Source organism: Mytilus californianus, unplaced genomic scaffold (genome assembly GCF_021869535.1).
Source record: "Mytilus californianus isolate M0D057914Y unplaced genomic scaffold, xbMytCali1.0.p SCAF_1, whole genome shotgun sequence".
Lineage (NCBI taxonomy): Eukaryota > Metazoa > Mollusca > Bivalvia > Mytilida > Mytilidae > Mytilus > Mytilus californianus.
Window position 1 is genome coordinate 127,953,996 of NW_026262581.1, and position 27,304 is coordinate 127,981,299.

Below are 27,304 nucleotides of genomic sequence, written 5' to 3' on the forward strand. Positions count from 1 at the left end.
ATGGCATATGACAGAAGAAAATTTCATAACATAAGGTATCTGCATACAAGGTATGAACCACCCAGGTCTTCTAACTTATGTCTGGCATACAGCGACTTTCGTGGCAGGAGAGACCAAAATCAAATAAGAAATTGTTTACATGAAATATACAATTTTTAAAACAGGTTAAAAATGATGAATTGGCATCATTCAAATGATGGTGAGTGACCTCAACAATATTTAAAGTTTAAGTAAGTGTGTGAAAAATTATTATGCACATAAATTTACACAGCTTCCTAATATTCCAACAAGTCATTTTTTTTTAATGAGCTTGTACCTGAGGTAGACTTTTTCAGGGATATTGCATTGGTAAGTTATTCAATAAAATAAATCCTGAATATATAAAAGATTTCTTATACAGCTCTGTTTGGGCTTTTGGAACTTGCAATTTTTTGTAAGACGTATTCCTCAACAAATATTGGTTTATTTCTGGCATTTCTTTAGATTTTTCAGTTAAATATTCAGGAGTTCATACTTAAGGCATTTATGCATCAAAACAGATTTATGGTATGATATTCTGTTCTCTACTGTCATCCACCCAAGCTGTTTAAACAGAGGTGCTGATGCTGAAAGTGGATCAGCATCTAAAATTAGTCTTGCAGCCCTTTTCTGCAATTTTGTTATTCTTACTAGCTCATTTTTAGAACAACCACTCCAAATAATACAACAATAATCTATCAGTGGGAGAATATAACCATTATAAAATAATTTTCTTGAATCAATATTTAGAAATTTCTTGATCTTAGAGGGTAAATGAAATCTACATTTGTAGATGATATTGATGAACATAAGTAATTAACATGGCCTGTCCATGACAGATTAGAGTCAATTCTAACACCTAAAAGTTTTTCAATTGATGATGTTTGGAGAATATTATTCTCAATAGTTAGAACTGGTTCTGCTTGATGGAAACGCTGCCTTTTTTTCGTGTTTAGTCAATAAGAGAAATGCAAAAATCTTTGTGCAATTGTATAAATGCAAGGAAAGAAATTCTGTCTCTCATTAAAGGTTTTAAAACTGTAACAATACAAAATCAATAGAAAAATATCTAATTATCCATATATTAAAAATAACTTTCACAAAATTCTTATATTATACAATTCTTTATATGTCATCGTTCATGATAATTCAATTTAGATTATATCAGTTTAGTGTTTTATGGTCCAAACACTTTCCCACAATATGTCCAAAAGTTCACCTGAGGTAAAACATTCCATCGGCATACAAGTAGTATTTTTATGTCTTTTGTTAAATGTCCAATATATTCATATAACTAAATTACAGGTAAAATTTGACTGATTTTGAATCATCAAGAATAAAAGATCATACAAATTAAGTATACTGGTATATACCTGCCAAATCTCCATGTGTTATTTAAAGAACAAGAGATTGAAGAGAACATAATAAAATTGAGAATGGAAATGGGGAATGTGTCAAAGAGACGTGTCAATAATGGTTTTAAGCCTAACATTCTATGGTTTTTCATGAGTGCATGTGTGCTTAAATGCAATTTTCGCTCCTTTGAATGCCAGTTGTTATGCATTTGGTTTATGTAATCATGGATCTCAAGAGTCTGGCCGAGACCTCTCACGGGGGAAACCCACAATAAATCAGAAAACTTGGCAGGTCAGTCGGCAGTGAGTGGTACTTTAAAGTGCATTATAAATTTCAAACTTTTATTCAACACATTCATGTAATACTTGGTCTATAGTAGTACATATAGTTGAATATTCTTATTCTGGATTCATTTTTCAAAAAAAAACATTTTTTTTATTTCTGCATTAGTGCTATGACATAAATTGAGTAAATAAGTCTCCCCTGAACTGTGTTGTCTCAACTTTACATCATATATATGAATAGGTATAACCAAATAGATAAAAGAACAGAGTTCCAATGTCCCCCGCGTTGCACATATTTTATCTATCCAAGGTACAAGGGCAATAACTAAAAATAGCACTTTTTTTTGTTCTTTAAAACTTTTTAATATCTTAAGAGAAAGGAAGGCTTCAGAGCAAATGCAATGTGATTTCCATTTTAATTTATATTTCCAAGGGGCATTACTCGTTAAAAATATTTGATCAGAACTTATTTTCTAAAGTGTCAAAGACATTGCTGATATAAACCTATGATATAAGTTTCATAAAATTCTGTCAAGAATTGAACACATGAGAGCGGGAGACTGTTAAGTAAAGACCTAAAATGTCAACCAATTTAAAATAAATAAGAAGTGCTGATTTTAAGAAGTACCTTTCCCCCCCTTTTACAAGAACAGGATAATTCATAATGGTAGACAGAAGAACTACTTACATTCTGCATGATTGACTTTGAGATCTGGTCGTGTTCTTACTATCACAAGAATTAAAAACAAAGCTAATGGAAATACAATCTCAGCAAACAATCGAAACTACAAAGAAAATTTATATAGTATGTAACTAATTTGATACATTGTATATAAGTATCTATTCATATCTAATAAGTTTGATAATGGACACATAAAATATTGTTTACCTTACTCAACATTGTTTAAAGAGAAAAAACCATAAAAAGATCAACTTAATAGTTTTTTTTTCTAACTGTGTGGTATTATTTAGTCTCATAACAGAAATTGCTCAAAGTAGTAGAGCTCTAAAGAAAAAAGAATTTGTAAAAAGAAGATGCTTTACAGAAGTAATGAACGTGTACTAAGAGACAAGTCAATGTGACCACAACTTGATGGCAAACTTAAACCCAAATTTTAACCTGAAAATATACCGATTTAACCTTCATGTATAGTATTTTTATGCAGTCAAGGTCAAGCCAGTAACTTAACATAGAAATTTTAAAAAGTTCACATCATGATAAAACATGTGCACCAAGTTACATGTTGATTTGACCAAAACTTCACAGTGAACTACCTTAACCAAAAATTCTAACCTGATATGGGATGGAAAAACAGAGGGATTAACAGATAGACCAGAAAACATAATGCCCCCTTACTATTCTTGACTGGGCATAAAAATTGAAACAAAAACTATCTCGGAACTCTCCTGTCAATTAACTTAAACCATACCTCCTGAATGGGACTGAAGAGTATAAAAAAATTGTCAACGACATTGCATTGGTTATTCCTGCAGTAATTTATTTTATAGTTATACAATAATTTCAACATTTTCAATTAAATTCAAAAGAATCCTGACATTACAATACTTTATTTACATTCTGCTCTTATAAAGTCTATTCTAATTATAATTAGCTGAAAAGAGTGGAGAAAATGAGATGAGAATATGTATCAATCAAGAATTGAATACATTTGTACTTAAACTTAAAATCTATTTTAATTTTCAATGTCATGCAAGTTTAATAAGTACATGTATTTAATTTCGTCATATATGATGATGCATGTTAATTCAACAAAATCTTCTTATATTACAGGACATGGATTGCTTGTTTTTACACAATAGATTATCACATGTCTATTGCAAAATGAAAGATCAATAAATATAGCTATGTTCTACATAGTGGCCTTCTTCTTTGTTAAAATTCTACCTAAATGTATTCTGTTACACAATCATTCTATCGAGTACAAATACACTCACTGAGACAAATTTCAAAACAATTTAAATGGACATATATCTAATATGAATTATTGAGGGTTGATGGCAAATATGACTAGAGAGTGATTTTTCAGTTGAAATGTTTTTTGTGGATATACTGGTTATTAAATAGTCAAATATTCTTTCTGAGCAAATCTAATAATTAGTACAAATTTAATTGAATTGAAAAATGCATTGATCAAGTTAAACAAATAACCTAGCTGACAAAAAAAAAAGTAGAATTATGTTATACAAATTTGTGATCATTTCTATTACACATGTAGGACTCAGATCTATGGCAAATTCCTAATCTATGGTAAATATGACGTCACAAACGCCAAACAAATCATAAATCTAAGGCAGTATTTTGTTTTCTCCAAATCTATGGCACATTTTGTCATTTAATATTACGTAATTTTATGGGGAAAAGAGTAAATTATAACGTCACAATTAAATAACATCATATAACGTTTACACCACTGCTAACGATGACAGTTTTGTTATATGGAAGGAAAAGAAAAGGCCATTTTTCAAGGTCCCTAATCCATTAATTAAATTATATTTAAAAATTTGAGTTTATGTTAAAAGAAATTCCTGCAAATGAGAAGATGTAGTCATCTGATTCGGATGAATAAGGAATACTAGCAAACAAACCCATATTCATTCGTAGCAGCAAAATCGCTAGTGCAGGCAATTTCAAGCAAATGAATGTGTTTTTGGTGTTTTCTGTGTTTATGTTTCGTGTTTGTTTCCACTCCTTGTCTTCTTGTTCTCGTGTTCCTGGTGTTGCCCTCTCCCTTAATTGTACAAGTTTTTACTGTGCATTTTGGTTTGCTTTTTGCTCTTCTTTCATAATTTTTCGTTATGCTATGCTGTTAAATTCTTGTTATTTTTTTTTATCTCTATGGTACTCTTTGATTTTCTTTTAACATAACCAATAGAATTTTGTCAGCTACATAACAGCGACTACCTGTACTATTGTAGCAAATAATCTTTCTTTCATGAGATTTGGAAACTTAAAAAAAACTGTAATAGTTTCTAATAACTATTAACAGGTTAACATTATTTTCAGCTATATTGATGTCAAATAACTGTACTGTTGGAGAAATAAGGATTTTTTTAAGAAAGCCACATGTTTGAGGCAAGTCATTGTTCATTACAGGACTTTGACTAAAATCGTCATCAGTTAAAAAAGATTAATTAATGCTTGAATAAATATTAGGTAAAAAGTCAAACTGTTTTTTGGGTTGTTAAGGGATTTGGTTAAAAGGAATAGTCAAACAGGTACCATGCACAAAGTGGTAAATGCTTATTTTTCCGGGACACACCATTTCACCCCTAAAGTCTGTATTAATATATGTATATCACTTCCTTACTAAGAACATTTTATGGTCGTCATCACCATTTGGTTGACCATTATTCAATGTTCATTTCACAAATGGTTAACTCATGGATATGCTTCCTAGTCGTACTCCTTATCCATTTTTCTTATACTGGCTTTAACTTAAAAGCAGCTTTTTCGCTACCTTTGGACATTTTGACATGTTTAAGGCAACTTTGAAATCATTGGTGAGATATGTATTGACTGGTCCTTCATTTCCAGAAAATCTGCCATAGATTTGAAAACTAGAAATTCGCCATAGATTAGAAAACTAGAAATTCGCCATAGATTAGAAAACTAAAAAATTCGTAAGGGTTCCGCGGAACCCAGTGTTTCGCCTACTTTTTCTGTTAATCGCAGGCTCAACAAAAATGAGGAAGTAAATCAATAAAAATATTCCTCTTGATACTATCTTTTGATTGTAAGAAGCTTCTGTTCAAGTTTGGTAAAATTCCAGGATAGTTTATGAATCTAATAAATGTTTAAAAACTTTAACTGCAGACTGAATGTAATGTTAACTGGAAGAAAACAAAATTTCCTTCTAGATACTAGCATTTGATCATAAACAAGCTTCTGTCCAAGTTTGGTACAAATCCAAAATAGTATAAGAAAGTTATTAAAATTTTAAAAACTTTAACCACAGAGTGAATATGTTGTTTCCTGGCAGAAAATCTAAGTCCATTTAAAAGTAAAATACGAAAAAAATGGATTTATTTTTTTACAAAATTTCCTTCTAGATACTAGCTTTTGATCATAAACAAGCTTCTGTCCAAGTTTGGTACAAATCCAAAATAGTATAAGAAAGTTATTAAAATTTTAAAAACTTTAACCACAGAGTGAATGTGTTGTTTCCGGCCAGAAAATCTAAGTCCATTTAAAAGTAAAATAAGGAAAAAATGGATTTACTTTTTTATAAAATTTACTTCTAGATACTATCTTATAATCATAAACAAGCTTCTGTCCAAGTTTGGTACAAACCCAGGATAGTTTAAGAAAGTTATTAAAATTTTAAAAACTTTAACCACAGAGTGAATGTAATATTTACCGGCAAAAAAACTAAGTCCATTTATAAGTAAAATACGGAAAAAATGGAATTTTATTTTTACAAAATTTACTTCTGGATACTATCTTATGATCATAAACAAGCTTCTGTCCAAGTTTGGTAGAAATCCAGGATAGTTTAAGAAAGTTATTAAAATTTCAAAAACTTTAACCACAGAATGAATATTTGTGGACGCCGCCGACGACAACGACGACGCCGACGGAATGTAGGATCGCTATGTCTCGCTTTTTCGACTAAAGTCGAAGGCTCGACAAAAATTGCCATAGATTGGGGATGGCATGATGTCATATTTACCACAGATTAGGAATCTGCCATAGATCTGGAACCTACCATAGATTTGAGTCCTACACATATATATTTGTTTTGTTATATTTTATAGCAATCTCATTAAGAATACTGTACTTTCATTTTCAAATTTGCAAAAGTATCACCTCCTCCAAAATATCTAAATATATGATATACTTGAATATTTGTTAACTTTGATTCTGTATGCTTGTTAATTAATACTGTCATTTGTATGCAATGTTTGTCTTGGTAATAGTCCAATATTTAGATTTTACACCAATAAATAAATAATTTGATTTGATTTAGATAAATGACAAGTTTATATTTTTTGGTTCATATTTAAATTTAACTGATCCAAGACTATGTAAGCTGGCAAAACTGACTGTTTAATTAGTCAAGCTGCCAAACATTGTATAGGCGTACATATGCATATGAATGTAATTTGAGTTAAACATAATTTTAGTCTTTTATGTAAACATTACCTATTTAAGTTTTGCACATTGTTGATACTTAATGGTGACCTATAGTTGCTTTAATAGGTATCTGTGGTGGATAGTTGTCTCATTGGCAATCATACTGATCTCCTCATTTTTATAACAAAAATTATTAGGATTATATAAGAAAAACACTAGAGTATTATATGGAGATAATATATGAAATGTAGGAGATCTTTAATATTGATGTTTAGAATAATATAGATCTTCAATAATGGAAGCAAAATGTATAACATGTAACTAGTACATGTGTAGTAAAGAAGAAAATAAAAATTATACATGTATTGTGTTTTTGTAATTTTTTTCTGTAAACTTCCTCATAAATTTCCTCTAATGACATGCTTGAACATTCTGATAAAAAAAAAATACAAAGGGAAATTGTTGTGCTTAAGGAAACATGTCAGCCTTGATACATGTATTTGTTAATTCTAGGAAAATTACATCATCAGGGTAAAACACTTCAAAGATGGAGAAGTCACCAAGGTATCAAAGAATACTGCTGAAGTCAATTATCCTGATTGTGTTGTAAGGAGAGAGTTTTCTTCCAGTCATTGTTGTCATGTTGTAAGGAGAGAGTTCTCTTCCAATCATTGTTGTCAAGATGAAGAACAATGTCCAATAAAAGCTCTGTTCTTTTGATATAAGTTAATTTCCTGATAATTTAAGAGATTTTCGTCTCATGGACATCAACCTTTTATCCCTTCCTTCCTTTAAGTTACATTTTCCTACACATACAAATTAACACAAATGTTGATTGGTGCACATACAGAGTCTTGACAGTTACATACATGTATATGCATGCACATGTACTTGCAGATTCATCTATTGGGAAAACAACCATGGGGCTTACCAACTGATTCTGACAGAAAGTTGAGAAACTTGTAAATTTTCTACTGACACATACACTCTCTTTATACAAAAAATGTTATATAATTTCAGTAAATATTTGCTGTTTAAAAAAACTACATAAAACAATGAAAATAATATAAATGTAGATCAATATTTTTATCAACCATTCCAATGTATCAGTAAGTTGAAAAAAAATATAATATTAGGCTGATAGTTTACCTTTTTGAAGTAAGCTTTATTGAATAATTGTAACATGCAGTGTTTGTTACATTATTTTGGTCAAAATTGGATTTATTATGTCTTTTGGATGTAAAATCTACATGTTATCATACTGCCAACTTTAGCAGTTAATTTCTACTTATAAATATGAAAAAACATGGAAAAATCTTTCCCTGTAATGGCTATCCTCTGTAATTCACAAATCAAGGATGTATGTCATAGGACAAAATTGAGTGAGTGGTGTGTACTACTGTATGATTTGGGAAATGAAAACATGAAAATTTGAAAGGATTTGAAATCAGTGAAAAAGTTATTAGAAAAATATTCAGCCTCAACATGCTCAAAGTTCTTTGGGATTTAGTACAAGAAATCCTAGCCTCAAAAGTTTGGCAGTTGTAAATTAGGCTCCATAGATCATTGTAAAGATGAGAAATTTAACATTTTTAATTTCCAATGTTTAACCATGAAAGTTTTAAGTTACATGTACATCATGAAATAAGCACTTTAATGTAAATGTACTTATCTGTAAACTTTAAATAGCAATCCTTGTTTTCTCTCTCATGCAAGAAATGTGTTAGTTCCAATATTGAATAAAAAGGAAAGAAACTTACCTTCTGTCTTTTTCTTATAGTGAAGTTCTTCCATAGGAGTATTTTAAGTTGTGTTCCAAACCCCATCTTTAAACTATTGTTTTATTTCTAGGATCATCTAAAATATTTACATATATATATATATATGTCAAGTATTAAAGAGTCAATGTTTTGATACAGCTGCATTTACAGATTATGTTCCAGGTCATAATTGAAAACTGCCTATTTCAACAACACTTTAAATCTTTTTGGAATCCAAATTCACCATACATATGTACATGCAATTTTGTTTTTTTTTACTTCATCAATACTGGAGATTTATAACTGTTCTACTAGATTTTTTCCCCAGCTGTCATGGCCATGCAAGGGACCTCTTAAAACCTTGAACAGTATTGACAAAATGTTTCTCTTGACTAGGAGTAACGACAAATACTGATAAGGTGAGTAATTTCCCTGATTATAAGACATTAACCGAGAGTTAAATTACTCACCACTTTTCTAAACTCTGGATGATTTAGAACTTGAAAAACTGAATAGTACATAAAAAATGTTTTACAGTTTGACCATTTTCAGAGGGTGCAGTGTCTGCCTTTTTTAACAGGAGCCCTGTGCCATTTTCCCATATATTCATGTATTGGAACCCTGTCTTTTTCATTGAGCTGAGATATTTCAGTCACAGTGTCTTTGGATAAAATGTTGAATTTCCAAAGTTCAATTGAATCACTGTAAATTGATATCTGCTTTGGAGTGTTATCATGGTTATATAGAAATAAGAAAATGTGGTGTGAGTGCCAATGAGACAACTCTCCATCTAAGTCACAATGTGTAAAAGTAAACAATTATAGGTCAAAGTACAGCCTTCAACACAGAGTCTTGGCTCACACTGAACAGCAAGCTATAAATTAAAGGGCCCCAAAATGACTAGTGTAAAACAATTCAAACAGGAAATGTAGTCCATTTATAATACCTATCTATGAGAATCTCCCAACCTGTTTTATAAGTATGAATAAGTTAATATATTAGTCTTTCAAGACTAGTATTTTGGTAGTTTTTTTGAATTTTGCCATGGTGTTGTCAGTTTGTCATGGACTTATGAGTTTGAATATGCTATTTGTATTTCAGACTCTGCGTCTCTACATGTAGTAAACTTCTTTTCTAAACAACACATAATGGCCAACAATCAGAAGTATGAGAGCTTTCTGTTAATAACCTCAGAGGAGTTTCGTTCACTAGTTGTCACTGTTACAATACTCCAAAAAATAATGAAAGTGCAATAACTCCTGAATAAAATGCTCCGCTGGGGCGCAGCTTGATACGACCGCAGAGGTCGAACCCTGAACAGTTGGGGCAAGTATGGACACAACATTCAAGCTTGATACAGCACTGAATTTGGATTGTAATTAAATATTTGACACAGCATAGGTTTCTGACACAGAATGAAAGTGGTCTAAGAACTTAAAAATTTTCAATTTACCTATTCATACATGTGATGGACTGTGAAACTCAGATCAGGAGATTGGGAAATTTTGGTCAGGAGATTAGGACTCAGATCAGGAGGTTTTTAATCGACATTAATTTTGTTGTAAATGTAACCGTGTGCTGTAAAAATGGTCTTTTAAAGTGTGTTTTCTTCAACTTTCCATCCAATTTATTATGTTTATAGTACCCTTGTACTTATAAAGTTTCTCCATCTTTATATTCTACATGTTCAATCTAACATTGTATTTTTCCAGTATGTTCTTTAAATTTTTTACTTCATATTCTATAAAACAATCATTGCAACCAGAACATTTGTTTAGCTATCTGCAAATAGTTTTTATTTTTTATTTTTTCTCTAGCAAATAGTTTTTATTTGCAAACTCAAAAAATCATTTTATCTGTAAAATTAGGGTCATAGTTATTATATAAATTTCAATTTAAGCCTTGAAAGGAAGTCTAGAATCCTCAAATAATTTTCAAATTATTATTTTTTTATTTGTCCTAAGACATTTAAAATCATTTAATAACCATCCTTTTATGATTATTTGTTCAATTTATATTTTATTTATATTCTTTTAAAAATTTTCATTATTAAAAGGAAAGTAACTTAAAACAGGATAAATCAAGGGAAGTAACCCAATAAATACACAGTTTTTGTTACACAACGGCAGTTAGCCTGAGGTAAAAATCGTTGATTACCTGTATGTTTGACACCCAAGCTGACAAGTGAAGCCATATAATTATGCATGTTAATTGATTTACAGGTAAAATATAACTTCAGGTAATGTCAGTTACACCAGATGCCTGAGATGATATGTTGGGCAGAAATTTTTCATTCATGAAAAATTTCATACACGGGATTTTTTCCTCTTCAACGGGAGGTCGGGAGGAGACCCCTGAAAACGGGATTATTGTACTCCCGTCGGGAGGTTCACATGTATGCCTATTCAAACCATATCATTATTATTTGCTTTTATATATAAATCAGAAATAACCAATTTAAAATGGAAAATGTTAAAGAAAAAAAAGGAAAAAAAAATCCCCCCCCCCCCCCAATTTTTTGAACCCCCTTATGATTCATCACCCCCAAACTCAATCCCAGCTTTCCCTTTGTGGTATGGTACCTTGCAGTACAATTTCAGAGAGATTCATACACTTGAACACAAGTTATTGTCTGGAAACTAGAAAAATGCTTGTTTTTTGGCCCCTTTTTGGCCCCAAATTCCTAAACGTTTAGGGCAATTACCCCCAAACTCAATTCCAGCTTTCCCTTTGTGATATGGAACCTTGCAGTACAATTTCGTAAAGATCCATAGACTTACACACAAGTTATTGTCCTGAAACTAGAAAAATGCATGTTTTTTTTGCCCTTTTATGGCCCCTAATTACTAAAATTTTGAGGGAAAACCCCCAAAATCAATCCCAGCCTTCCCTTTGTGATATGGAACCTTGTAGTACAATTTCATAAAGATCCATACACTTACAAACAAGTTATTGTCATGAAACTAGAAAAATGCTTTTTTTTTTGCCCCTTTTTTGCCCCTAATTCCTAAAATTTGGAGGAAATTACCCCAAAAATCAATCCCAGTATTCCCTTTGTGATATGGAACCTTGTAGTACAATTTCAGAAAGATCCATACACTTACAAACAAGATATTGTCATGAAACTAGAAAAATGCTTGTTTTTTGCCCCTTTTTGGCCCCCAATTCCTAAAATTTGGAGGCAATTACCCCCAAAATCAATCCCAGCATTCCCTTTGTGATATGGAACCTTGTGGTACAATGTCAGAGAGATCCATACACTTACACACAAGTTATGTCTGGAAGTTACAAAAATGCTTATTTTTGGCCCCTTTTGGCCCCTAATTCCTTAACTGTTAGTACCATAACCCCCAAAATCAATCCCCACCTTCCTTTTGTGGTATTGAACCTTATGGTAAAATTTCATTGAGATCCATTCACTTAAACTAAAGTTAGAGTGCGAAAACTAATGTGTATTCGGACGACGACGCCGGACGACGACGACGACGACGACGACGACGACGACGACGACGACGCCAACGTCATACCAATATACGACCACAAAAATTTTTTTGCGGTCGTATAAAAATGGTCCAATCAAAAGAAACCATGACAACTCGCCCCACTGCCAAATCGCCCCACTTTTTCACCAACTAGCCCCACTTTCTAAAAAAATTGTCCCACTCTTGTTTACCACTGAATATAGGTCAGCCAACTCGTCCCATTTATTTAAAAGGTTAAAATCCCACAGAATAAAGGTCTGCGAACTAGCCCCACTTATGAAAAATATTAAATCCAGTGGAATTTAGTCCTGCCAACTCGCCCCACTTATAAAAAATTCGTAAGGGTTCCACCTACTTTTGCTGTTAATCGCAGGCTCAACAAAAATGAGGAAAAAAATCAATAAAAATATTCCTTTAGATACTATCTTTTGATTGTAAGAAGCTTCTGTCAAAGTTTGGTATAAATCCAGGATAGTTTATGAATCTAATAAATGTTTTAAAAACTTTAACTGCAGACTGTATTTAATGTTAACTGGAAGAAAAACTAAGTCCATTTATAAGTAAAATACAGATAAACAGGTACAAAATTTTAACAAAATTTCCTTCTAGATACTAGCTTTTGATCATAAACACGCTTCTGTCCAAGTTTGGTACAAATCCAGGATAGTTTAAGAAAGTTATTAAAATTTAAAAAACTTTAACCACAGTGTATTGTTTCCTGGCGGAAAAACTAAGTCCATTTATAAGTAAAATACGAAAAAAATGAAATTTTGTTTTGAACAAATTTACTTCTGGATACTATCTTATGATCATAAACAAGCTTCTGTCCAAGTTTGGTAAAAATCCAGGATAGTTTAAGAAAGTTATTAAAATTTTAAAAACTTTAACCACAGAGTGAATGTAATGTTTCCCAGCAGAAAAACTAAGTCCATTTACAAGTAAAATACGGAAAAACAGGAATTTTATTTTTACAAAATTTACTTCTGGATACTATCTTATGATCATAAACAAGCTACTGTCCAAGTTTGGTAGAAATCCAGGATAGTTTAAGAAAGTTATTAAAATTTCAAAAATCACAGAGTGAATATTTGTGGACGCCGCCGACGGAATGTAGGATCACTATGTCTCGCTTTTTCGACTAAAGTCAAAGACTCCACAAAAACCAATAACATCTTACTGCATTAATGACTAACAACTCACCTCACTTAGAAAAAGGAGTTTAATCCCATTGAATAAAAGTCTGCCAACTCGCCCAACTAATGAATAAAAGAATTTTAAAAACTGTACTGAATTAAGGTCTACCAACTCGCCCCACTTATGAACATGATAAATTAAATGAATACTGATGAAAACTTTAGAAATGCATCTTGTTTTTTTAACTCTTTTCTTTTGATTGAAATAATGCAGAAAGAAGTAAGTATCAGCATTTCTGTGATGTACGATGTTATTGACTATGTAACTGTTTATGACATTTGTTTTCTGGAATGTAATCACTGTTTTACTAGATAATTCAAGAATCATGGGTGTTTATAATAATAATAATATAAAGTTATTCTCCAATAAATACTAAAATTACATAATAATAAATAATGTATCTACAATCTTATTTTAAGAAATGAAGCATCATTTAATTTCAATCATAATCATATATTCAATTTTCGATTTTTATTAGTATCACAAGTGATTTGTTTTATTCTGTGTAGTTAAGTTTTCATAAGTGGGGCGAGTTGGCAGACCTTCATTATATATTATCGTGATTTTATCCTTTGTCATAAGTGGGGCGAGTTAGTAAACCAGAGTGGAGCAATTTTTTAGGAAGTGGGGCGATTTTTTAAAAAGTGGGGCGATTTGGTGTGGGGCAAGTTGTCTTGCTTCCAATCAAAATTACCATACTTTATGGTCAACTACACAAACATGGCAAGCTATCTATTAAGTGTGAAATCTTTCTTTAGCAGGGCTGCCAAGTCTCACGCATTTTCATTAAACTGAAAAGTTGATTATGCAATGCAAAACATTGCACCTTTAAGGATAATCATTTTGAAAGTTTGTTAAACAGATTTTCTGTTACTCACAAATTATTCCTAATTAATATCTACATGTATCTATCATTTGCTTACCTATCTATTCACAAATCCATAATGCCATTCGTTTGGTTTTTCTTTCAAAATCACATGTATACATGTATATATGATGATGATTACAATCAAAAATTTTAGTTCTACCTATTCAATGAACCGGAAACTTCAAACACGCAGATGTTCGGAATTAGAACATGAGGACTTTGAGGTAAATTTTAACCTTGAACATCGAGAAGCTCGAAAATAATGTTTACGCAACAATAATTCCGTGAATGGATATATCCTACCTTGGTACCGTTCTTTATACACTTTACCGCGAATTCCGATTTAAAAGTCGAACAGAAACATAAGACAAAAATATGACCACAACTACACCAAAATTTCAGAAAACAAAGCTGAACTCTGCTCTCCACAGACAAATTAAGAAAACAAAAGTAAAACAGAAGAAAGTGTTAACATTGGTAGGAGTCTAGGACATATAATTATACGAGTTTAAGTAAATTTTATAAAAGTCTTCTGCTTTTGATTAAATAATGGGGCCAATATTAAACCAAATTTGGACTCAATCATTATTAGGGTATCTGTTATGATTCTAATCTATTTTTACATGATTTCCAAAACCAAAGTAGAATCAGGTGAGCGACACTTACAGAAAAAGACTTGGGAATCTCTAGTTTTAAATAAAGAAGTCAGCTTGGAATAAGTGAAAACAATGAAGTACGAATTGTAAGACCTGAAAGTGAAATTTTTTTCACAGCTTGGCTTCTTTGATCTCAAATTTGTTTAATTTAGTAAATCATGATGTAGAAATGTAGAGTGAATGGCTGTGTGATTGTGTCCTTTTAGTATTTTTTTATACAGAGTATTTCAATTTTGGGTGTGTGATGCAAATGACTTAAGTTGAGTTGGATCATGTTATTACTGTTAATGGTTGTTCTGAAATTGTTAAAATGAATAAAAAAAATACATACAGAAAACACGGCAAACAGGTACTAGGGCAAATGGACCCGGATTCATTAAGGTTCCTGTGGACCTTATAGTTTAAAACACTGTTTCCACCTGAAAATTTACTCGAGTACACACAAACCTGTGTATCTGGAAAAGTTTAAAGGCATAGCATGCCCTAGATAAATATAATTCAAATGCATTTTATCTTTTGGTAAATAAAAACCTTAACTGGATTTTGCAGTGCACTTTTATTGGTTACTACAGACTTTGAAACTTTTACTTAGTTTACATGTATTTGTTTGTGATTTAGTCAGTTTATGGGGAACCACTAGTGTCAAAATTATTGCAGGTTCCTGACTTGGGACAAGCTATTACAGAAAAAGACTTGGTTTAAAATGTTAACAAGTGCTCCAAATCCAACCCCTGACAAGGGACAATTAGAAACAGCAAAACAAACATAAAAAAATCAGTTAATGAAAATGAAGGATTTTTAACTGCTTTCTTATATGATAACAACTATAACAGTTCATGATTGATTGTTGGATTAGTTAGAAACTTGTGTAAAATTACCTGCCAACTTTCAAAATCTACATTGGATATAGGAAGCACTTTTTAAAATATGTTTGTAATGAAACAAAAATACAAGTAACTGTGAACAGCTATACCTATTCATAATTTATTTATTCAGCACACTTTTTAAAATCATGGTGGCCAGGTTTTTTTGACAAAGGTAGCCGGAATGCCTAAAGTGAATAACAACCGTTGACAGAAAAACTTTCAAGTGAATCCTAATCAATTCTTGGTATATTTACTTCCCTCAAGTTGATTGAGTTGCAATGTATAGAGTTATAGAAAATTTAATATGAATTAACAATATTAGGATATTTTTATGTTTAGTTGAATCTGTTTTGGTGGAGACATGAGTAAGTGTATTATTTTTGGAAGAAAAAAATATGTTGAAAGCAACACAGCACATAGCAGGCTGGATTGGTGTGGTCTGCTTTCATTGTAATTCAAATTATCCTTTCATGTATCTTCTTCCACCTCAGAGCTATCAGCTCTTTGATTATCTTTATTGTGTGAGTTTTTAAAGCTGAATTTTGCTGAAAGAAAACAGCATGATTGTACTGAATTATTATGATTATCTACTTGGTAAAAAAGAAAATGTTAATTATAACAATCAGAGTTATCTATCTTTATTCATGAATTGGACCTAAACATTTTATATGATGAAGTTTTATGTATGTTCTACATTACAGTATCTAATTAACATAATCAGAGTGAGTGAAATGAAAAAGGTTGGTATGAAAGTGTGAATGATTGTGTCAATACCTGAAAGGGCCCTGTGATTAATATAGGAAAATAAAGAATCTGAATTTATATGTCTCTGGTCTAACTCTTAGATTCTTCTATGAGGGAAGGGTACAACAATTTTCAGAGAACCCATAGATTTTACCTGAAAACTCTATTTAATATGGTGTAATACTGCTTTTGTTAATAAAAAGACTATACACCATTTGACAAAATGAACATTTTTGCGCCTGTCCCAAGTCAGGAGCCTCTGGCCTTTGTTAGTCTTTTTTTTTTATGCCCCCGCCGAAGCGGAGGGGGCAATAAAGTTTTACCCTTGTCCCTCCGTCCGTGCGTCCCAAAATTGGTTTCTGTTCTCTAACTTCAGTTTGCCTCATCCAAATGTTATGAATGTTATGAAACTTATACACAATGCTCATTACCACAATACACAGATCAAGTTTGAATTTTGGGGGCGTCACTTTTACTGTTCTAGAGTTATGCCCCTTTACAAATGGAAAATTGCTAAATTTTTCATTTTTTTTCAAAAAATATCAATGTCATTCAAGTAATTTTTAAAAATTGGAGTGATCTTCCTTTGTCCATGATTATAGTTAAATCAACTACGATCAATGCTTTATACAATTCAGTGTTTATTTTGCCTTCCACTGATAAAACACAGATCAAGTTGAATTTGGGTAGTGTCACTTTAACCATTATTGAGTTATGCCCCTTTATAAATCGAAAAATTGCAAAATTTTTAGTTTCCATTCTGTAACTTAAGTTTGCCCCAACCAAACATTATGAAACCTATACACAATACTCATTACCACAAAACTAAGATCAAGTACAAATATTGTTTTCCGTTCTCTAACTTTAGTTTGCCTCAACCAAATGTTATGAAACTTATACACAATGCTTATTACTACATAATACAGATTACGTAGGAAATTCGGTGGCGCCACTTTTACCATTCTGGAGTTATGTCCCTTTATAAACATAAAAATTGCTGAATTTTTCGTTTCCGTTCTCTAACTTTAGTTTGTCTCAACCAAATTTTATAAAACTTATACACAACCGTTCTAGAGTTATGCATGTTTACAAATAGAAAAATTGCTGATTTTTTTCGTTTCTGTTCTCTTCTTAAGTTAGCCTCAACCAAATCTTATGAGACTTACACACAATGCTTATTACCAAAAAACTCAGATCAAGTTCAAATTTGGGTAGCGTCACTTTTACCGTTCTTCAGTTATGTCCCTTTATAACTATATGATATGCAAGCGGGGGCATCATCTGTGGACACAATCCACATTTATTTAATTTTAGTTCATTTATATGTTTTGGAGTTTAGTGTGACATCCATTTTCACTGAACTAGTACACAATTTTATTTAGGGGCCAGCTGAGGACCACCTCCGGGTGCGGGATTTTCTCGCTGCATTGAAGACCCATTGGTGGCCTTCAGCTGTTGTCTTCTCTTTGGTCTGGTTGTTGTCTCTTTGACATATTCCCCATTTCCATTCTCAATTTTATAACATAAGAAACAATAAAATGAACTCGGATCTTGAAACTTTAACCTTCTTAATGAATCATAACTAATTACATTAAAAAAAATTCTTATTTATTAACAACATTCAGGTGATTCTATGGAAAATAAATGTTTTCCAAATAATGTCTTAACTTTTCATAATTTCAATTGTTTTAAAGAAACTTATTTGTCAATACTTTTTATAATTTTATTTAGATAGAGTTATCTACCTTTAGTTTGAATTGTTATACAAGGAACTTGCATACAAGACTCATAAATCGAATTTCTAAAGTTAAATTGTACTTTTATTGAGTAAAAATGACATATATATATCTCAAAATTATAGACTCTATTATCTATAAATGCAGTATAGCTCCATATAAGATAGAGTTTTGGGGTATTCTCTATTGGTTCTCAGGTTCATATTTTTTAGCTCACCTGACCCAAAGGGTCAAGTGAGCTTTTTCATCACTTAGCGTCTGTCGTCTCCGTCGTCGTCGTTAACTTTTACAAAAATCTTCTCTGAAACAACTGAGCCAAATTAAACCAAACTTGGCCTAAATCATCCTTAGGGTATCTAGTTTAAAAAATGTATCCAATGACCCCACCCACCAATCAAGATGGCTGCCATGGCTAAAAATAGAACATAGGGGTAAAATGCAGTTTTTGGCTTATATCTCTGAAACTAAAGCGTTTAGAGCAAATCTGACATGGGTAAAAATGTTCATCAGGTCAAGATCTATCTGCCCAGTAATTTTCAGACGAATCAGACATCCCATTGTTGGGTTGCTGCCCCTAAATTGGTAATTTCAAGGAAATTAGTTTTGTGATTAGGTCTAGTTCATGGTGAACCACTAGTGGTAGGTCAATGATATTTGGTATGCAGTTGTATTAGCATTGGCACATCTCATTACCATGGAGATTATTTGGCCCCACCCCCTCAGTCAAGGTCTATTGATTTTTTAAACTTTGCTTAGTTTACATGTATTAGTTTGTGATTAGGTCAGTTTATGGGGAACCACTAGTGGTAGGTCAATGATAATTGGTATGCAGTTGTATAAGCTTCAGCACATCTCATTTCCATGGAGAATATTTGGTCCTTACCCCTCAATCATGGTCTATTGACTTTGAAACTTTGCTTAGTTTACATGTATTAGTTTGTGATTAGGTCAGTTTAAGATGAACCAATAATTTTAAGACAATGATATTTTTGCAAGTTTCATTTCCATGGAGATTATATAACCCCACCCCCTAATTATGGTTCATTGACTTCGAAACTTTTACATAGTTTACAAGTTAATGTTTGTGTTAAGTTTGTTTAAAGGGAACAACTTATGAAAAGTCAATGGTATTTGGTTTGCAGTTGTATTAGCATTGGCACATCTCATTTCCATGGAGATTGTTTAGCCCTGTACCTTTAGTCATGGTCCATTGACTTTGAATATTTGCATAACTTACATGTTAAAGTATTGCTATTTTAATTTCAACATTTGCATTATCAAAATAACAAATAGGCGAGACATATCTCTGTATTAACAGTTTATGGTTATTATCTTGAATATTATAATAGATAGAGATGTCTAGTTATTAACGTTTTGGAGTGAAAGGGGAGACAACTTGATAGAGCAGCGTTTCCTCCCCCCTTTTCCTTCATAACAGAATGCCAGGAACTGTTAACAGCAAAAATGTTCAGCAAAGTAAGATATACAAATAAGTCAACATGACCAAAATTGTCAATTGACCCCTTAAAGAATTATTACCCTTTGAAGTCAAATTTTCACAATTTTTCGTAAATTTTTGTTATCTTTTACAAAAATCTTCTCCTCTGAAATTACTGGGCCAAGTTAAACCAAATTTGGCCTAAATCATCCTTAGGGTATCTAGTTTAAAAAATGTATCTGATGACCCTGCCCACCAACCAAGATGGCCACCATGGCTTAAAATAGAACATGGGGGGTAAAATGCATTTTTTGGCTTATATCTCTGAAACTAAAGCATTTAGAGCAAATCTGACATGGTGTAAAACTGTTCATCAGGTCAAGATCTATCTGCCCTGAAATTTTCAGACAAATCAGACAACTGTTGTTGGGTTGCTGCCCCTGAATTGGTAATTTAAGGAATTTTTTTCAGTTTTTGGTTATTGTCTTGAATATTATAATAGACAAAAATAAACTGTAAACAGCAAAAATGTTCAGCAAAGTAAGATCTACAAATAAGTCAAACATGACCAAAATTGTCAATTGACCCCTTAAGGAGTTATTGCCCTTTAAAGTCAATTTTTTGTAAATTTTTGTAATCTTTTACAAAAATCTTCTCCTGAAATTACTGGGCCAAGTTAAACCATACTTGGCCTAAATCATCCTTAGGGTATCTAGTTTTAAAAATGTATCCGATGACCGCTCCCACCTTAGCACCTACCAAGATGGTCGCCATGGCTAAACATTGAACATAGAGGTAAAATGCAGTCTTTGGCTTATATCTCTAAAACTAAAGCAGTTAGAGCAAATCTAACGGGATTAAATGTTCATCAGGTCAACATTACCATAAATTGTCAACTGACCCCTTAAGGAGTTATTGCCCTTTAAAGTCAATTTTTCACTATTTTTCACAAAATCTTTTACAAAAATCTTCTCCTCTTAATCTAGTTGGCCAAATGGAATTAAACTTAGCCACAATTATTATTAGAGTATCTTGATTGAAAAATATATCCGATGACCCTGCCCTACAACCAACATGGTCCCCATTGGTAAAAATAGATCATAGGGGTTTACTATAGAAGTCTATGGAAAAATGTAAAAAAAACAATTTCAAATGGTTTCAACTTGAAAACTAATTTAAATAATGATAAGGGGTGTTCAGTAACTATTGTAAGACTACAATGGGATGACTTGATTTTTTTTCAGGGGGGGTGCTAATAATTTCTCCTTGATATGTTCCATTTTCAGAATTATTCAGTGTTACTTTTTCTATAAACCATTATTATGTCTTTTCTTTCAGCATACTTATATTGGGTGAATATCCCCCAGATCTGTCGGGGTCATAGGGGAACCCCTGCCCAAATTTTTTATATATTGGTATATTTGTATATTGGTATGTCGTCAACGTGGTCCTCGTCGTCAGCGTCATCCGAAGACATTTGGTTTCCGGACAATAACTTTAGTAAATGTAAATAGAAATCTATGAAATTTAAAAGCAAGGTTTATAACCACAAAAGGAAGGTTGGGATTGATTTGGGGGGTTATAGTCCTAACAGTTTAGGAATTAGGGGCCCAAATAAGCATTTTTCTAGTTTCCAGACAATAACTTGTGGAACGGTGTATGGATCTCTCTGAAATTATACCACAAGTTTCCATACCACAAAGGGATGGTTAGGATTGGCTTTGGGGGGGTTATGGCTCAAACCGTTTAGGAATTAGGGGCAAAAAGGGGGGAAACAAGGGTTTCCTGGTTAATGGACAATTAAAAAAAAGTATAATGTTATGTTTGGGTTACCTCCCTTACACATGTGTTACACTGCTTTTAAATTATGTATAAAGAAATGTTGTATTGTCTTGAGGTGATTAGCTGTCAATTTATTTTTAGAAGTTACTATTTAAAAATGTTGATTAAGGAATATTAATTTTAGCCATGATTATGTATGTCATTTTCTATTTTAAGACTTTTATGATGTATTTAAATGGGTAATTATGGTTGCAAACTCCAAAAAACTTTGCCAAAAAAAGGGGGGGGGTAAATTTTTTTTTTTTTTTTTTTTTTAGGGGGGGGGGGGGTCAATTAGCAACAGCATAGTGTATTGCACAAAAGCAAAAAATTGAATATAAATTCAAATCATATAACCAATTCTAAGTTCTTTGACTACAGTTATTCTGTGTCAGAAACCTATTATGTGTCAAGCACAAATATTGTGTCCATTTTTGCCCCAACTGTTCAGGGTTGGACCTCTGCGGTTGTATCCAGCTGCGCTCTGTGAAGCAATTTATTTTAAAGGGTGTTCAATAAAAACATTTAAAGGCATTTTCAGCATTATACAGGCCCTAGGTGAAATAAATTTTGGAGCGGAGGAAAGGAAATTTTTATTTTTTGTTAATTATCTTGAATATCATTATAGATTGAGATATACTGTAAACAGCAAAGAAAGATCTACAAATAAGTTAAAATGACCAATTGGCAATTGACATCTTAATGGAGTTATTGTCCTTTAAAGTGATTTTCTGCAATTTATTGGTAATTTTTGTAAATCTTTTCAAAGATCTTCTGCTTTTAATTTAACTACTGGGCCAAATTAAACCAAACTTGGCTTCAATCATTATTGGGGTATCTTTTGATTTTAACCTTATTTTACATGATTTCCAAAACCACAGTAGATACCGGTGAGCGACACAGGCTCTTGAGAGCCTCTAGTTTGAGTTCTCAGGAAATTGTTGTACGTTTTATATGAGGCATGTGTTACCTGTAAAACAGTGCAAAGTTTGTGCCTATAAAGTGGGACGTGGTTGATTTTAAAGATCCTTGTTATTGTGATTATTACTTAGGGCAAATGTATATGTTGTAATGTATGGATCAGGAATTTATACTGACATATTGTACCAATGAAATAAAACCATATTGTTTCCCTAGATTTTAGCTGACCAAAGTTTTTGTAGTCCAGTTGAACTATCAGAATTCAGCCCAAGTCTTTTATGTCTTCTTCTTGTGCATCAATGTATTTTTCTCATTCCAGTTATTATGTTCTAGTGGGTTTGATACTCAGTGGTCAGATATACTAATCAGTTGTAATTATATTTTTACAGGTATGGTTACAGTATTTGTTGGCAATGCAGAAATTAGCCATTGAAGCTCAGAATAAAGCAAAGGAAGAAAAAAAGAATATTATACATAGTGATCATATACGAGCAGTATCAAAGGTAAAAATCGCTCCTTCTATATGTGACAATGTCTTAGTACAGTACACATATAAAAAGCCGAGACATAATTGGGAATATATTCAATGCCATCATGAATGATACTTAAGATACATTTTGGTTTTATTTTAAACCATGTTTATCTAATTCAATAAGTTATTACAGTAAGTTTTTGTTTGGAAACTAAACAAAATACACTTTTAAACTTTTTAAATTTTTCTTAATGAAATTAATGATAAAATATAATCATGAATCATTGGTATCCAAAAACACGTATAAAGGAAGTTTAATTGATATTTTTACTCTCATTATCATATCTTATTAATTTAGTGCTTTTTGACATTCTGTTGTATGTATGAAATCATTTAATCATGTTTAAAATGCTTTAGATTGATGGCTCAAAAAACAATTTTGAAAATATTTCGGCAAATTATAAAAGTTGATCTTCCAATTGAAATGTAAGGACATTCAAAACCTAATAAAAAATTATTAAAGTGTTTTATCAGCTGTATATATAGGCATTCAAACTAGAATTACATCATTTTCATTTTGGATTCATCAACATGATCAGTGAAAATTTTAATAAACATGAAATTGCAATTGTCTATCAAAATTTTCTGCAGAATATTTGTGCAAGGCTGAATAACATTTTGAATTTATTAATATTCATGAAAAAGTTGCCAATTTATTAAAATATTTTATTTGCACTTTTGAATATTCAAATTTCACTAGGTTTTCCTTCTTCATGACTTTGACTGAGTAAAACAAATGCAGGGGAAAGTGGCCATACAGCTGTACTTTAGATTTAATAAGTCATTCTTTGGTCAAATTTCTAATCAAAAGAAAATTGAACAATATTTAAATGCAAGTACTTCAATTAATAGAACAAATAAGATATTTATAAACAGTTCAGAATACTTTGAACAACAACTTTTCAACTGTCTCTCTCTTTTGCAGAAAGTTCTACAGTCCTGTAAAGGTTAGGAGGTTAATTTGATATTCAAGACAACACTTCATTTAGAAATTTGAACTGAAAGCATGACAAGTGGACATTGGAGTTATAACGCATGGGCCTTGCATATCACATGTTTAAGACGTTTGCCAATCAAGGTTTAAGAAAAGTACTTCTTTATCAGTATCTGTAGATGATAAATGTACATGCTGACAAATGAGTAAATAGCAAATTTTATAATGTACCCATCTATCTTACGTACAAGCAGACTTTAAAATATTGGACTTCTTACAATGAAGTGGATTAAAATGTAATTAATTAGTAATAACGTCTATAATTTCAGAAACATGCATGCATTTATTGTAACTAAGAATGTATTTTTGTTATGTTTTTAATATTAATTGCTATTGAAGAGATATTTTATGAATATGTAATAATTTTTTTTTTAAATATATGTGATTATTCTTGTAATATAGTTTATTTAAAGCAAAACTAGAAGAGGTATGACAAGCGCCATTATTTGGCCCTTGGAATTGCAAAAATAGTAAACTTATTCAAGCCTTTCAAAATTATGTTAGTTCTACCAATCTTATCACATGATTTGTTATTGAATGTCTTATAAACCTACCAATGTAAATAAACATGGAAACTCCCGTGGTTATTTGTGTATCGCCACATGAATGATGACACCTGTTCCCGTTCAATTAATGAAGGGGGAAGCTGAAAATAATTTAAAAATCGGTCCATATTTAACAGAATGACATAAGAAAATTAACTGCTTTCGGAAAGAAGTTAAGATAACTTTTCGTTTTATTTGATATGTTTTAATCATTGGAACTTGGAAATCGGGAAATCTCCGGTAATAAAAATTACATGTACCTGAAGTAGGGTGTTTGCAGAAAATAATGTGATGCACGTGTAGTGTGGAGGATGGCGAAGGATGACTCAAATTTCAAGTTAAAGGTTGTGAATTTTTATTGAGTGTTACAAAAATATTTATAGTTTTCTCTATCGTCTCATGAATGTCGAAAAATGTAATCAAACGTATTTATCGAATATGTTTTAAAAACTAATAGAGTTTAATAATTACACGCACGTATTGACCTCTACATAGCATGTATCAGGTTATGATATAATTCAAAAATTAAAAACAACGTTCAACCTAGTCCGAGATTGCTCTGACGTCTGACTGATTTTATTTTTTTTAGGAATAGCTCAACTTCAAATATGTCTTGATGCATTTAAAGAACGATCATTATGATGGGTCCTAAGCAGTAAAATATTGTTTTGTTCTTAAGATTTTATCATGGAAACCAAATTAGAATTATTTGTGTGTGAAAATGCTTAAAAGTTCTAAAACATCTTACAACGTACATGACGTATGTTAAGCAATTCATGTTTTTGTTTTTTGTTGAAATGCATGAAATATTTGCCATTGGACATTCAGTAAACAATTAATCAAAATATTTGTCAAAGCAGTAAACATCAATTATAGATGCAAATTGCAACTTTTTTATCCTTACACAAGAAATTTATTGTTATTCAAGCCAATATAAAAAAGAGAGATATGGTACGATTGCCCATGCTCTATTTCATTTTACCAAAATATGAGTTTTTTTCCGATCTAAAAGCCCTTAAACACACCCCAAACCCAGAATCAAATATTAACGTTTTTGTTGAAAATTCATGAAATATTTTGGCATTTGACATTCAGTAAACACTTAATTAAATTATCTGTCAAAGTTAGCAGTAATCTTCACTGATAATAATTGCAGAGGACAACTTTTCCGTTTACTTTTTACAAGAAATTGATGAATTTCAAGCCTAGCATGTATATATGCATGTTCAGGCAGTGGACCTCTCATGAATAAAAATCTTACAATTAAAATTGATTGTAACTAAAACTGAAATGTTCATGACTTGCGAGTATTTTAACCCTTCAGATTTTTTGAGAAAACAGTCGCAGGGTTTTCTTTTCTTTCTCTTTATTTGTTTTAACGCATCAAAACCCGTAGAAATTGACATAATTCCTTGACAATTAAGTACACACTTGGTTATTCGGTATATTCCGTAATTACGATTAAAGACGAAGTTCCAAAAAATTTATTGAACCCATGCATCGCGATATGACATGTCGAGTCAATTAATAGATACTTAACTAATTTGCGGCATCGCACTATAAACGTTTGATGTCCGTTTGTTGGAGTTCCTGTCAATATAATACTTCCATGGTTCTACTGATAAATGGATAGAGCAATCTAATCTGGACACCTTAGTGCAATGAAGTCAGTTGTGATGTTATTATGTGTAATAAACATGTTGAAATTTATGTATTGGACCTTAATGTAAAAGGCCATATTACTTTTTGGTAAAATTAGAAATGAGCCAAGGACTAACCCACATTGACATATTTGTTATAAGACGTCAACCAAAACGTGATCCAAGATGTGGCTATTTTGACAGAATTTGCTGTTTCTCATGAAATGCAAGAAGTTTGAAGTCCTAAAGCAAATGTTTAAGACTTAAAAGTCTATTTGCCAATTCTTTAATTGACCCTGTAATTAGAGATTCATTTTTGTTGAGCCTGCGTGAAAGTGAGACATAGCAATCCAAGATACTTTGGGTGGTAGCATCAACACTTAGGTTCAGTCTGTGGTTAACTTTTTTTTTACATCAATTACTTTGTCACACTTTTATGAAATGTGGACAGAATCTTTTTTATGACATAAAGACATTATCCAGAGCCAAATTTAAATTTTTTTTTTTTTTTTTTTTTTCATTTTTAACTGAGTTTTTTGAAGGGGCAGCTGACAGGCTGGCAAGACTTCAGGCAGCTGCCAACAGTTTCTGTGCTATAACTTATGAACTGTTCAACCAATGCTCTTCAAATTTTAATATTTTGATACTAATGATAAAATGGGGGTCAAATTCAATATTGACAATTTTCACTTTTACTGTTCAGGAGTTATGATCCTTGATATATTGGGAAATGGTACTTTGTGTCGTTTCCGTTCAATAACTTATGATCCCTTCTTCCAGTGGTTGTCAAATTATAATATGTTGTTACTGATGACATAATGGAGGTCAATTCAATATTGATGATTTTCACTTTTAACTGTTCAGGGGAATGGTCCTTGGTAGATTGGAAATTTGCACTTTATGTCGTTTCCATGCTCTGAAAATTTCAATTTGATTTTACTGAAGACAAAAGGGTGGTCAAGATGTTTAGGACTTATGGTCCTTCATAGATTGGAAGATAGGCATAGAATGTGGGAGGTAAAAAAAAGCCTGAACGTGCCTCTCAAAATACAGAAAAACCAGTTTGCTGTCAATTTGACAGCTCATTCCTTGTTCCATATTTAACTGATAAATTAACTTAGTTTCTTTTAACAATTAACATTAAGATTCGGTCTAAGGTTAAAGTTTTTCATTCATCAATAACTTTGTCAAACCTTTATTGAATTTTATGAAATTTTGACAGAAGATTTTTTATGAACAAGAGACAGAATCAATACTCCAGAGAAAAGTTTTGAAAATATTTATATCTTGGTATGTGTCAGTTTTATCTGATTTTTGTCAATATCTTTTAATTGTCTTTAAGAAGGACAATCTA

At 31.6% G+C, this 27,304-nt stretch overlaps 1 protein-coding gene and 1 long non-coding RNA gene across 4 annotated transcripts in view; one reads left to right on the forward strand and one right to left on the reverse strand.

The window, feature by feature from the left end:
* LOC127733860 (phospholipid-transporting ATPase ABCA1-like) overlaps positions 1–14,244 on the reverse strand; it is a 90,020-nt gene extending 75,776 nt beyond the window's left edge. For all 3 annotated transcript variants that reach the window (XR_007997218.1, XM_052243291.1, XM_052243277.1), the window contains exons 1-3: positions 14,113–14,244; positions 8,514–8,610; positions 2,347–2,443 (exon numbers count right to left, since the gene is read on the reverse strand). Coding sequence is in view for 2 of the 3 variants with exons in the window: in XM_052243291.1 (XP_052099251.1) it covers positions 2,347–2,443; positions 8,514–8,579 (163 nt within the window). In the remaining variant the exon portion in view is untranslated. The remainder of the gene's footprint in view (positions 1–2,346; positions 2,444–8,513; positions 8,611–14,112) is intronic.
* Positions 14,245–14,377: 133 nt separating this feature from the next.
* Positions 14,378–26,020, forward strand: LOC127733908 (uncharacterized). The gene is made up of 3 exons (XR_007997281.1): positions 14,378–14,534; positions 22,629–22,742; positions 23,697–26,020. It is a non-coding gene; the product is annotated as an uncharacterized LOC127733908 (long non-coding RNA).
* Positions 26,021–27,304: the final 1,284 nt, after the last annotated feature.